Source organism: Hyla sarda, chromosome 1, assembly GCF_029499605.1.
Source record: "Hyla sarda isolate aHylSar1 chromosome 1, aHylSar1.hap1, whole genome shotgun sequence".
In the NCBI taxonomy this organism is placed as follows: domain Eukaryota; kingdom Metazoa; phylum Chordata; class Amphibia; order Anura; family Hylidae; genus Hyla; species Hyla sarda.
In genome coordinates, this window is record NC_079189.1 from 222,406,835 (window position 1) to 222,420,444 (window position 13,610).

The 13,610-nt window shown below is 43.7% G+C and overlaps 1 protein-coding gene across 3 annotated transcripts in view; it reads right to left on the reverse strand.

Annotated features, from left to right (window-relative positions):
- CNOT6L (CCR4-NOT transcription complex subunit 6 like) overlaps positions 1–13,610 on the reverse strand; it is a 68,067-nt gene that overhangs the window by 12,095 nt on the left and 42,362 nt on the right. For all 3 annotated transcript variants that reach the window (XM_056568804.1, XM_056568802.1, XM_056568803.1), the window contains exons 3-7: positions 11,284–11,470; positions 6,566–6,651; positions 5,955–6,044; positions 4,199–4,267; positions 857–1,014 (exon numbers count right to left, since the gene is read on the reverse strand). In XM_056568804.1, the coding sequence (XP_056424779.1) occupies positions 857–1,014; positions 4,199–4,267; positions 5,955–6,044; positions 6,566–6,651; positions 11,284–11,470 (590 nt within the window). The remainder of the gene's footprint in view (positions 1–856; positions 1,015–4,198; positions 4,268–5,954; positions 6,045–6,565; positions 6,652–11,283; positions 11,471–13,610) is intronic.

A 13,610-nucleotide genomic window follows, 5' to 3' on the forward strand; every position in this document is an offset into this window, starting at 1 on the left:
TCACACTAAATTGTCAGCTTAGAATTTAAGACAATTTGAACCACTTCATTTCATTTTGAACGTTTACATGTCATTGTCATGAAGTGTTCTCATCTAGAGCACTTTGTGCAGTGGTCAATCATGAACCACTTTTTATGAAATGGTCGCAAAAATGTTGCACAGGCCAGAATTAGAGGTTCTCCCAGGACAAGTAAAACCCGCCCTATAGAACTATGCCACAATTGTATTTAGGTCCATGCAACAGTTCATACAATTGTGACATGGCCACCATTTACTCTGACTTTTTGATTGTGTAAAATAGAGCATAACTTAATACGATTCAGCATCCACGAAATTTATCAAGGTCTGCACGACACTTTATAAATTTGGCGCACGTCAGCGACTTTTGCCGCAACATATGTACTCTAACGTCATTGAAAATTCACAACAGTCTTCGGAATTACGTTTTTTTCTGCTTTCTGTACATCAGCTTACGTATTACATGTTATAGTAATCCTGAAATTAGGGACCAGCTTGTTAGACACAAAGCATCAACATTTTCATGTCTGTCAATGCAGTTTTTTTCTTTTTTGTTTCTAAATCCACATCTCAAAGCCAGAATATTTTTTTCTGTGAATAAAGCCATGAGGTTCTTTCCTTTCTATTTAAAATACCATATGAATATTATTCGTAAAATGAAAATAGTAGAATTGCAATTTTTTCCTGTTCCACACAATGAACACCAAATAAACCTCTCTGAAAATTGGAATTACACCTCAGTAAACCATTTTATTAATTTTGTTTGGCACACTTAGTGATGCCAAAAGTATTTTTGAGTGGAGAAAATATATTAAAACATCTACTCCCTTGAGTTTACCTGAAGGCTGATGATATCCGCATCACAGCTGCCTATCTCATCCATGATACCTTTCTTCCTGTACTCCCAATTTAACGCCCAGGAAGGGCAATAGCCATAAAGCTGCCGAGTAGCATATTTATCACAAAGAACATTGAAGCACATAACTGTAAAGGAAACTGAAAAATACAAACAAACAGCTATTAAATGAGTAAAGTTTGGCAAAAACTTTAAATGATTTCTTGGTATGGACCAATCACCAGTGTGCAAAGTGAACAGAGCAGTGACACCAGAGTAGGCATGATTACAGCCCATGGCACAGTGACCAGCCCAGGAAGAACAATGCCCCAGGGACAACATGGGGCAAGGCATATGGTGTGGACTGCTTTTACATTTATTTTCTTCAATATCCCTTCCGACCCTGAAGACAACATGACATTGTGAGCCAGCCGATTTTACCCTACATAACTTGTTGCCTATGGTTATACAGTGACCCCCCGACTTATGATGGCCCCGACATATGATCATTTCAACATATGATGGCCTCTCAGAGCCCATCGTATGTTGAAGGCAGCATCGACATATGATGCTGCTGTGTGTCGGGGCCATAATACAAACAGCTATCTGACAGTGCTGACAACTTCAGCAACTGACAGATAGTTGTTTAATGTGCCCCGTTCTGCCTCCTGTTACTGCTAACTCACGCAGGCTTCCACTGTGAGCTCTGTGTAAGCCCCCCCCCCAGTGCAGCCATAGCCAATAGCCTGCAGCATCTTGCTGCAGGCATCCAATGAGCTGCTGGCTGCCCTCCCCTTCCTTTCCTATAGAGCTGTAGTCGGCAGGATCGTAATGGAGGACATTCTGTCCCCCCTGAAGGTATTTAAAGAACTGTACAGTACTGTATGCGATGTCACACATCACATACAATACATATACACACTATACACCCCATACATCAATGTTTCCCTATCAGTGTGCCTCCAGCTGTTGCAAAACTATAACTCCCAGCATGCCCAGACAGTCAGTTGCTGTACATGCATGCTGGGAGTTGTAGTTGTGCAACAGCTGGAGGCACCCTGGTTTGTTAAACACTCCCCATACACTCCACATACAATGGTCATCCCAGAACCAATTAGCAGTTTCCCATAGAGATATGTATTCAACATACAATGGTTCCAAGGCCCCAGAACCAATTACCATTTTTAGATAGACATATGTACTCGACATATGATGGTTTCAACATATGATGCTTCTCCTGGAACCAATTAATATCATATGTTGAGGGACCACTGTATTGGGCAAAATATGACAGGCTCCCCTTAACCCCTTAAGGACCACGGGTTTTTCCGTTTTTTGCACTTTCGTTTTTCCCTCCTCACCTTTTAAAAATCATAACCCTTTCAATTTTGCACCTAAAAATCCATATAATGGTTTATTTTTTGCGCCACCAATTCTACTTTGTAATGACATCAGTCATTTTACCCAAAAATCTACGGCAAAAAAAAAAATCATAGTGCGACAAAATTGAAGAAAAAACACCATTTTGTAACTTTTGGGGGCTTCTGTTTCTACACAGTGCATTTTTCAGTAAAAGTGAAGCCTTATGTCTATTCTGTAGGTCCATACAATTAAAACGATACCCTACTTATATAGATGGTTAGATTTTGTCATACTTCTGGAAAAAAAATCATAACTACATGCAGGAAAATGTATACATTTAAAATAGACATCTTCTGACCCCTATAACTTATTTTACTGCATTTGGGGCGGTTTGAGGGCTCATTTTTTGCACCGTGATCTGAAGTTTTTAGCGGTACCATTTTGTATTGATCAGACTTTTTGATCGCTTTTTAATTAATTCATTTTTCTTCATGACATAAAAAAGTGACCAAAAATATGTATATTATATATTTTTTGCGCGTACACCATTGACCGTGCAGTTTTATTAATGATATATTTTTATAGTTGACATTTACGCACGTCGCAATACCACACGTTTATATTTATTTTTATTTACTTTTTATGGGAAAAGGGGGGTGATTTGGACTTATTAGGGAAAAGGTTAAATGACATTTAATAACTTTTTTTTGGCAGTGTTATAGCTCCCATAGGGGACTATAACACTGAACACACACTGATCTTATACACTGATCACTGCAAAGCCATAGCTTTGCATTGATCAGTGTTATCGGCGGTCGATTGCTCACGCCTGCATTCTCAGTCTTGCAGAAATCAATCGCCGAACGAACGTGCCGGAGGATGGTGAGAAGACCTCCGCTCGCGTGCTAGCTGATCAGGACACCGCATTTTCACTGCAGCAGTACCAATCAGCCCCACTGAACAGCCGTGAAGCTTTTACTTTCATTTTAGAAGTGGTGTTCAACTTTGAATGCCGCATCTAAAGGGTTAATAGCGCGCAGCACCGCAATCACTGCCTCAAGCTATTAGCCCCGGCTTCAGATACATGCCGGGACCGACTAGATATGACATGGGGTCACCGTGTGACCCCATGTTATATTGCGGGAGCCGGCCAAGGACGTAAATATACATCCTTTGTCATTAAGGGGTTAAAAAGGAGGAAAGACAAAGGTGTCTGTGTAAACAAGGCCAAAATCTGCTGTGCCTTTAAATGTATTGTTTAAAGTAGAAAGACTACTTTTAATTTTATTGAGTGTGTTCTATGATCTTACAAATAATTGTTTAGCAAAATCGAGGATTCATAGGAAATTGTTAGCAGGTAATTTCTGTGGATCTAAGCGAGCTAGATCTCATTCCATAAGACCATAAAATGAAGATTTTTTTTAAGTTGCCCTTTAAGAACACAAGTTCAATGCAATTTTCACCATCTATTTTCACTGTACAGATAAGGTTCTTTGAGGTCTGCTAATGCCGCCTAATGAGTGGATTAGAAACTTTAATTTGTATTCGGTAATCAGCCCTTGAAGGAAAGAAAGCTTAAACCACCACAGCTGATGGTTTCTTTTATAGCACATATTAAAGTGTATGTGGAAAAAGAAATGTCATTTCTGTCATTTACAGAACCCTACCTAAAAGTTTCCCTGCTACATACACAACACTATGCAAATCATGCTTAGATTATATAAATGAAAATGAACTGCTCATCAGCATTTGGCCATCACTCCCAGATAAGCATCAAGACAACCTTTTAAATCCTAAAAGGTCTAGTAGGAAAGCAATAACTGTATTACAGTTTCTAGAATACAGAAAGAAGCCATCTCAATCGTTGGCATATAAATTATTGCATGCTTAGAACAGATCTGCACATTTCAATTCTTAACAAATGTTCTGCCTTTAAGAATCTCCTTTACAACTAATCATAAGTTTTAAAAGGCTGATAAATACCTGAGGGGAGAATTTGGTCTCGTTCTTTTAATGTTATCCACGGCCTCTGAGGAAGCTGTTCTGGATGAACTGTGAATAAAGACGACATTAAAGCTGGTTAGAAGCTTTCACAAAATATAAGCTTATTAACACTTACAAAATAACAGCACTAAAAACAGGCTAAAACATGTTCCTGGGAGAAGCCCTGCACTCAGGCTGTCCATCAAGCCTGACTGGCGGGAGAAGGCATAGCAAGTGACTTGCCAAATCCACTACCCAGTGACTGGATTGCAGTCTCATATGGTGCTCCTGCCCCATACCGGCTAAGGCAAAATATTCTGTTCAGTTTAATAATAAGTCTGTATTATGCCAATGTATTGATAGGAGCATTTTAACAAGATGCCTCAGAATTGATTTTTAATAGGTAAATCTTCACTGAGTTTTAATGCACTAACAATAGAAGGGGACATATACTATAAAAAGGTTTTGATCGATCGGGGGTATCAATGCAGAGACCCTTAAAACAAACAGTTGGAGGCCTCAGCACAGAATCCAAAGCATTACAACTTATAACATGCCTGCATGACCTCACAAAAGTAATGCCTTAACACACAGCAGGTATGAAATGCAAGACCTTTCTAATCATTTCATACTACTGCCCATATTTTTTTTTTAAAGAAAGGCATATGGGCAGGAGAAAACCATGGGCACTGTAAAAACATACTGGCAATTTGGTGTTGACTGGAAAGGTTGGTAGTTTCTCAAACTGGTGTTAGCCTCATCTTCTTTATAATGAAGTTAGTTTTTCCTCCCATATTTAGTACCACAGATGCAATACAGTGACCCCCTGACCTACGATGGCCCCGACATATGATAATTTGTCAGAGGCCATCGCATGTTGAAGGCAGCATCAACATACGATGCTTTTGTATGTCGGGGCCATCGCATAAACTGCTATCCAGCAGCGCAGACTGCTTCAGCTGCCACCGGATAGCCGTTTACGGTGCCCCGTGTGCTCCGGTGTTGGGCTCCTACCCGTCCTCGGGGCTCCGGAGTGTCCTCTCTGGGATCCCCTCCACCGCTGGCACTCTCCATCGTCGTCATCACGTCGCTGCGCACGCCGTCCTGTCATCCAATAGGAGCAGCGTGCGTAGTGACGTGATGTAGGCGACGCAAGAGCGATGTTCCAGAGCGGCGGGGACATGGCGACAGCGATGGAGTGCAACATCCAGGGCAGCGGGGACAGGCGAGTACAACTTCCTATACTTTACATTGCACGGATCCCTCAACATACGATGGTTTCAACAAACGATGGTTCATTTGGAACGGATTACCATCGTATGTTGAGGGACCACTGTATACTCTTGCTCATCCAAGGTAGGCTAGTTTCACACTGTCACAGGTATTTGTCAGTATCCCACTCCGAAAGGAATGCAGGCATACTGCGACAGGGTACAGTGGGTACCAGCCATTTCAATAGCATGAACAGAGTCCCCTTATTTCACTGGCATGTTTTATTTCAACAGGACTCAATAGCATGGTCTGTTGCACTATTGGACCTTGTTAAATTAGAATGTATGGCTTAAACATTGGAATTAATACCCACTGCTCTCCGTCACATTATGCAGCGGCATCTTCTCAGCAGGGTGCTGAGGAATACCGGTTACAACCTATAAGTACAGTGTAAACCTGGCCTTACATGTAAATAAGAAAACTATTCCAATTTTTGGTGCACAAGCATAGCTACAGTATATCTGGACAGGTTTTAGGAGAGTACCTGCTAGATTGTCAAGCATGTAGTTCAGTAGCTTTCTGATCCCATCTGGTTCCTGATACAGACTGAGAATATCCTGTGATAAAGGATTGCCTAGAGGAGAAGAAGAAAATTAGTTATACAAGTGAAGTTAAAGGGGTACTCCGGTGGGAATTTTTTTTTCTAATCTTCTGGTGGCAGAAAGTTGCAGATTTGTGAGTTAAAACATCTTAATCTTCCAGTACTTATCTGCTGGATGCGCCACAGGAAGCTTTATGTCTGGAATTCTTTTCAGTCTGACCACAGTGCTCTCTGCCGACACCTCTGTCCATGTAAGGAACTGTCCAGAGTGCAAGCAAATCCCCATAGCAAACCTCTCCTGCTCTGGCAGTTCCCGACACGGACAGAGGTGTCAGCAGAGGGCACTGTGGTCAGACAGAAAATAATTCCAGAAAGAAATACAACTTTCTGTAGAGCATTCAGCAGCCAAGTACTGGAAGGATTAAGATTTTTAAACAGAAGTCAATTAAAAATCTGTTTAACTTTCTGGCACCAGTTGATTTTAAAAATATTTTTTCCCACTGGAGTACCCCTTTAAGGTGATAAAAATAAAAAGAATACATTAAAATCCTTACCTTTTAAACCCAGGGTCTGAAGCCTGAACAGTCGCCCCAGCTCATAAGGTAAAACCCGTAACAGATTGTTATTTAAAAGCAATTCCCTGTGTCAAGAAAAAACCCACACCACAATTTTTAGAAATACATTTTGAAAAGGGAACCATTCACTAGATTTTACTCCCCTATAATCTACTATAGCCACACATGTACACACATTAACTATATGGCTACAGATTACCAGCTGTGGGCTCACCCACTCTTCGTCAGAACAAGCCTACATTAAAGGGGTACTCCGGTGGAAATTTATTTTTAATTTTTAGCAACTGATGCCAGAAAGTTAAACAGATTTATAAATTACTTCTATTAAGAAAAATCTTAATCCTTCCATTTATTAGCTGCTGAATACTACAGAGGAAATTCTCCTCTTTTTTTGAACACAGAGCTCTCTGCTGACATCTCTGTCCATTTTGAAAACTGTCCAGAGTAGGAGAAAATCACCATAGCAAACATATGCTGCTCTGGACAGTTCCTAAAATGGACAGATATGTCAGCAGAGAGCACTATGGTCATGATTTCATCAGAGCACTGTGCTCCAAAAAAGAAAATTTCCTCTGTAGTATTCAGCAGCTAATAAGTACTGGAAGGATTAAGATTTTTAATAGAAGTAATTTACAAATCTGTTTAAATTTCTGGCACCAGTTGCTTTAAAAAAAAAAAAAAAAATAAGTTCTCCCCCCCCCCCCCAAAGTACCCCTTTAAGCACATCAGGCCACTCTAAATTTCACTTAGTTAAGCAGTGGACCAGCATATTACTAGTGAGTTATTTGCTGTGGGCTTAAGAATCATTGATTTTAAGTACCGTATTTATCGGCGTATAACACGCACTTTTTAGGCTAAAATTTTTAGCCTAAAGGAAAGGCAGGGGGAGAGAGGCCGTCGCTGCCCGCTTCGCTCCCCCTGCCTTTCCTGGGGTCTAGAGCGCTGCTGTCGGCCCTTTTCACCCCCTGGTTATTGGCGCCGCTGCCCGTTCTGTCCCCCTGACTATCTGTGCCGGCGCCGATAGCCAGGGAGAGAGAAGCGGCGCCGGCAGCCAGGGGGAGAGAAGGGGCAGTGGCACCCATTGCCAGCGCCGCTGCCCCTTTGCCATAATTACCTGAGTCGGGTCCGCGCTGCTCCAGGCCTCCGTCGTGCATCCCCGGCGTCATTGCTATGCGCTGAACGGCGCGGCGCATGACGTCAGAGCGCCGCGCTGTGCATAGCAACGACGCTGGGGACGCACGACGGAGGCCTGGAGCAGCGCGGACCCGACTCAGGTAATTATGCCACCGGGGATGGGGGGAAGCAACGGGGCAGCGGCGCCGGCAATGGGTGCCGCTGCTCCTTCTCTCCCCCTGGCTGTCGGCGCCGCTTCTCTCTCCCTGGCTATCAGCGCCGGCACCGATAGTCAGGGGGACAGAACGGGCAGCGGCGCCGATAACCAGGGGGTGAAAAGGGCCGACAGCAGCGCTCTGCTCTAGACCCCAGGAAAGGCAGGGGGAGAGAAGCGGGCAGCGACGGCCTCTCCCCCCCCTGCCTTTCCTGGGGGTATACACGCGCACACACGCACCCTCATTTTATCATGGATATTTGGGTAAAAAACTTTTACCCAATATCCTTGGTAAAATGAGGGTGCGTGTTATAGGCCGGTGCGTGGTATACCCCGATAAATACGGTATGTGGCAGCTCAAATGTACACCAGGAAATGTGAAGAATGAAAATAGTCCTCTGCCCACAGGTCACTAAAGAGCACAATTTGGAGTGGTCTCTGGATGTTGTAGGCGATTTCCATATCAATTATAAGGATATGTTCACACAATGGAACTTCCATTCAGAATTTTGCAGCATAGTACTGTTGATTTCAATGGGATTCTGCTGTGTTGAAATTCCGGTGTCCACAGAAAGATTTAAAAAAAAAAAAAAAAAAATGTCTTTTTTTGCGGAGTCTGCATTGCCATCTATGAGACTGTACATTTCAGAGTGGTCCTTGTGCCTGCATGTTCTGCTGGTGCTCAGCTGTCAGTGGAATGTCTGTGCGGAAATTATCCGTGCAGACATTCCACTGTTAACATAGCCTAACACATGGTGGCTTAGAGGTCCTTTTTGTGCCAGACACTCGGGAAGGCTAGAAGTGCCCAGGTAGTAAGAAAAGGAGTCTAAATCACCTTCATGTTGCCTCCATATTTTCCGCTTCCATGGTTTAAGTGTGAACTGTGGGAAATCATTTTGACTTGCACAGACTAGGATTCTTGAAGTGTACCTGTCGTTGGCAAAAACGTTTATATAAATGTAGATAAAACTATTAAAAGGTTTGTTAAAAAAAAAAAAAAAAAAAATGTATATTAAATTTTTGCGTGAAAAATGCTGTCTCTGCAGCTATTGCCTGTGGGTCTCTGAGACCAAATACAGGAAGTGAGGGCAGGACAAGTAGAGCTTTGTGCAGGCTCCTGGCTTGTCAATCACCCTCATGTATGAGTCGGGAGCACTGCTGCTTGTCCTCCCACACTTCCCGTATTTGGTCTCTTTACAGAGACACACAGGAAATAGCTGCAAGGACAAAAATATACAATTCTTTTAAACCTATGAATATTATAAATGTACATGTTATTTTCTACATTATATAAAGAAGTTTTTTGCTACTGACAGGTACACTTTAAGGGAGCATAGATTGCTTTGCTTGTAAACTGTGCAAGACTTTGTTCAGCACAGACAATTCAGAAAAAGTCACCCACGTCACACAAGTTGGTTTTAATGAACACTTAGGAAGACTGGTTATACCTGGTGAACATTTCAGGGTTAGTTCACAGATGGACCAAGGGTTTTTTTTTTTTTTTTTTTTTATCCCCAGAGTATGGAACACTGTCCCAGTTCATAATGGAAAACTCTGCTCATCTGCCATAAAGTTCTAAATATATTACTGTGCATCAGTGTGGTAATTGTTTATATATGTAAAACCATGACAAGTTACTTTTGAATATAAGATTTTGTAATTAGAATGCAATACAATACAGTTTATTCAATACAACCGAGTCATATACACGGCTCAAAAAAATAGAGGGAACACTTAAACACCACAATGTAACTCCAGGGCAATCACACTTCTGGGAAATCACACTGTCCACTCAGGAAGCAACACTGATTGACAATCAATTTCACATGCTGTTGTGCAAATGGAACAGACAACAGGTGGAAATTATAAGCAATTAGCAAGAGTGGTTCTGCAGGGGGTGACCACAGACCACTTCTCAGTTCCTATGCTTCCTGGCTGATGTTTTGGTCACTTCTAAATGCTGGCGGTGCTTTCACTCTAGTGGTAGCATGAGACGGAGTCTACAAGCCATATAAGTGGCTCAGGTAGTGCAGCTCATCCAGGATGGCACATCAATGCAAGCCGTGGTCTGTTAGCGTAGTGTCCAGAGCATGGAGGCTCTACCAGGAGACAGTCCAGTACATCAGGAGACGTGGAGGAGGCCGTAGGAGGGCAACAACCCAGCAGCAGGACCGCTACCTCCGCCTTTGTACATGGAGGAGCAGGAGGAACACTGCCAGAGCCCTGCAAAATTACCTCCAGCAGGCCACAAATGTGCATGTGTCCACTCAAACAGACTCCATGAGGGTGGTATGAGGGCCCGACATCCACAGTGGGGGGGGGGTTGTGCTTACAGCCCAACACAGTTGAGGACATTTGGCATTTGCCAGAGAACACCAAGATTGGCAAATTTGCCACTGGCGCCCTGTGCTCTTCACAGATGAAAGCAGGTTCACACTGAGCACATGCGACAGATGTGAGAGTCTGGAGACGCCATGCAACATCCTCCAGCATGACCGGTTTGGTGGTGGGTCAGTAATGGTGTGGGGTGGCATTTCTTTGGGGGGCCGCACAGCCCTTCACGTGCTTGCCAGAGGTAGCCTGACTGCCATTAGGTACAGAGGTGAGATCCTCCGACCCCTCGTGAGACCATATGCTGGTGCAGTTGGCCCTGGGTTCCTCCTAATGCAAGACAATGCTAGACCTCATGTGGCTGGAGGGTGCCAGCAGTTCTTGCAAGAGGAAGGCATTGATGCTATGGACTGGCCCGTCCGTTTCCCAGACCTGAATCCGATTGAGCACATCAGGGACATCATGTCTCACTCCATCCACCAACGCCACGTTGCACCACAGACTGTCCAGAGTTGGCAGATGCTTTAGTCCAGGTCATCCCTCAGGAGACCATCCACCACCTCATCAGGAGCATGCCCAGGTGTTGTAGGGAGGTCATACGAGCACGTGGAGGCCACACACATTACTGATATGTCCTTAAAACAAGTCATAATGAGTATGACTTGTTTTAAGGCCATTACATCAAAGTTGGATCAGCCTGTAGTGTGGTTTTCTACTTTGATTTTGAGTGTGACTCCATATCCAGACCTCCATGGGTTTATAAATTTGATTTCCATTGATAATTTTGTGATTTTGTTGTCAGCTCATTCAACTATGTAAAGCCGAAAGTATTTCATACGATTAGTTCATTCAGATCTAGGGTGTGTTATCGTAGTGTTCCCTTTATTATTTTGAGCAGTGTAGTAAAGTTTTTTATTTTCTGAAATTTCTATTGGCAAACAGAACGACCACAGAGCAACAACATTAATAAGTAAGCCATTAAATTAAAATTGATTATTAATTCACAAGTCATCAAAAGACCCTAAAGTCACATACTCACCTGAGAGAGACAACGTTTCCTATCTCTGCTGGTAAACTTCTAAGCTTATTGGAAGAGAGGTCCAAATAAACCAGATTGTGGAGCTTGGCAATATCAGGTGGTATTCGAGAGAGGTTGTTATCACTGAGGTGTAAGACTGTCAAGTGTGTCAAAGACCAAAGTGATGTGCTTAAACTGCGCACCCTTCCTACAGAAGAAAATTGAAGAAACAAAATAAAAAATTAATATATATAACAATTTAAAAAGCAGAAATATTGCAAACTAGTATGCTCCAGAATTAAGAGTACTAAATACATTCGGTGGCGTGTTACCAAGGCAGGGGCCAAAATCTACAATTTGCCCGAGCGGCTTTAAAGCATTAGTCATTGAAAACAACTTTTGACAAGTCTATGCCGAGAAATTTACAGAGGTCTTGGACAGACTACAAGCTGAGCGCAATGCTGCCTGCTTCCCGTCTAATAACTCGATCGCAGGGAGTCTCAGGAGCGAGATGTCTGACATTTCAAAAAAAAAAAAGGAGATTTTTTTCGTATTCACAGAAACTGATGGGTATATGCTCTTGCCACTAGGAGGTGCTGACACTAGATAGGGGGGGAAAAAAAAAAAATAATAAAAAGTTTGCTCCTCCCTGGCAGGATATACCCACCCAATGGAAGTGAGGTAACCAGTTTTGCCACAAGGCAGTAGGAGAAGCCAACAAAGATATGTCCGAAGGTCCTTTGAAGGGAACCCTGGATATAAAAAAAAAAAAAAAAAAAAAAAAAACACACACACACACACACACACACACACACACACACACCTCACCAGAAAAAAAAAAAAAACCCGGACAGGACATGAAGAAATGGGTGGGTGCTGCTAAAATCTCTTTCAATGAAGGCTACAAGAAAGATTTTATGGGGAGTACAAAAAAAATTCGGCTCTCACCAGAATAAGGACCCAGGCAGGTACCCCACCTGTGTAAGGGGGGGGGGGGGATTGGGGGGGGAAATAAATTAAATAAAGATTGTGCCAACTTGGCAGTAGAAAGCACTCCGCGAGACCGCCAAAAGCCCCCTATTGGAGGAGGAAAAAAAAGGGCAATCGAGGCAAAAGTCAAGTACTGAACATGCCCAACCCCCGATCGCTGTACTCCCTGTAGAAGGGGGACTGCCAAGTAATTTAGGTGCATGCAAACGCTGCCCTGCAGTAATGGGTTAAAGCTATGGGCGAACATTGCAACCTTTGGAACCCCTCGACAACAAGCCAAGGTATGGAGACGTCTAAGTCCCTGACTGGATCGGAACCCTGGACATCAGCTGAGTTAGAGACAAAGACTTGACTACACAGCAACTGAGTATACGTACCAACACACACCATGGGGGAGTGGGGGGGTTAACACCACATTGAGGCACAACCCAGGAACCTATGAAAAAGGGCTGAAGCTGTGTCAACTGCCGACATAGCACATGTCCTGCAGTATGGAAAAACAGGCCTAGCACCTAATGGCACGCTATCCCGAAGTTCTCAGCAGACCAACGGTGCGCCTAAGAAGGGAACAAAGATGGCCGCTGTTCCTGCAAAGGTCTATTGAACTTGCAGGAAAAGTCCACACCCTACCGTCCAATGACGCTACACTCAAGGAAGATGCATGCGGTGCCGGAAACCAGGCAGACCCAGTCTGACTAACTGGTAGAAGTTCCGCTGGGAGAAGGTCCAATGAAACAGAGTCACTCTTATGGGGCCCCAAAGAAGTGGGGCACCAGACATCCGCCAGAGAAGCGGCAGGTACAGGGTAGGTGACCTGGTGAATCAGGAAAATCATGCAGACAAAGGCTGGCTAATTTGACATAGCCATGCAACACACCGGGTCACTGCGTTCATGACCCCACACCTAAAGTGGGTTACCAGCCTTAAGACACAAGAGTGGCAGGCATGTGGAGAGGGACCTGGTAGGGTAGAGCACCCTGCGAACACAATGTGGAGCATTGTATGGGGCCCATAGACCACACAGGGTCACTTACACCGCAACTCACCTTTGTAGTAGGACACCTGAACTTCCGCCGTGATGCTGGAAGTGCATAGTAGGACTCGACACAGTGGTAAACCATGCAGCCGACAGTCGGCTGACAGGTACAGGATCCCTGAACCCACAGGGTCACTCGATTTATCCTTCCCACCGAAGGTTGGGTAGGAGTACACTAAGCTAAAAAGGCAACCTGGTGGTGTAGGAGATTATGCAGACCAAAGACTGGTTGACTCTAATCCAGTCCCTTGTACCCATGTGGACACCCTTCTTGACACCTCACACCAGGAGAGAGGTACGGGAAACCCCAGCAATACATGCC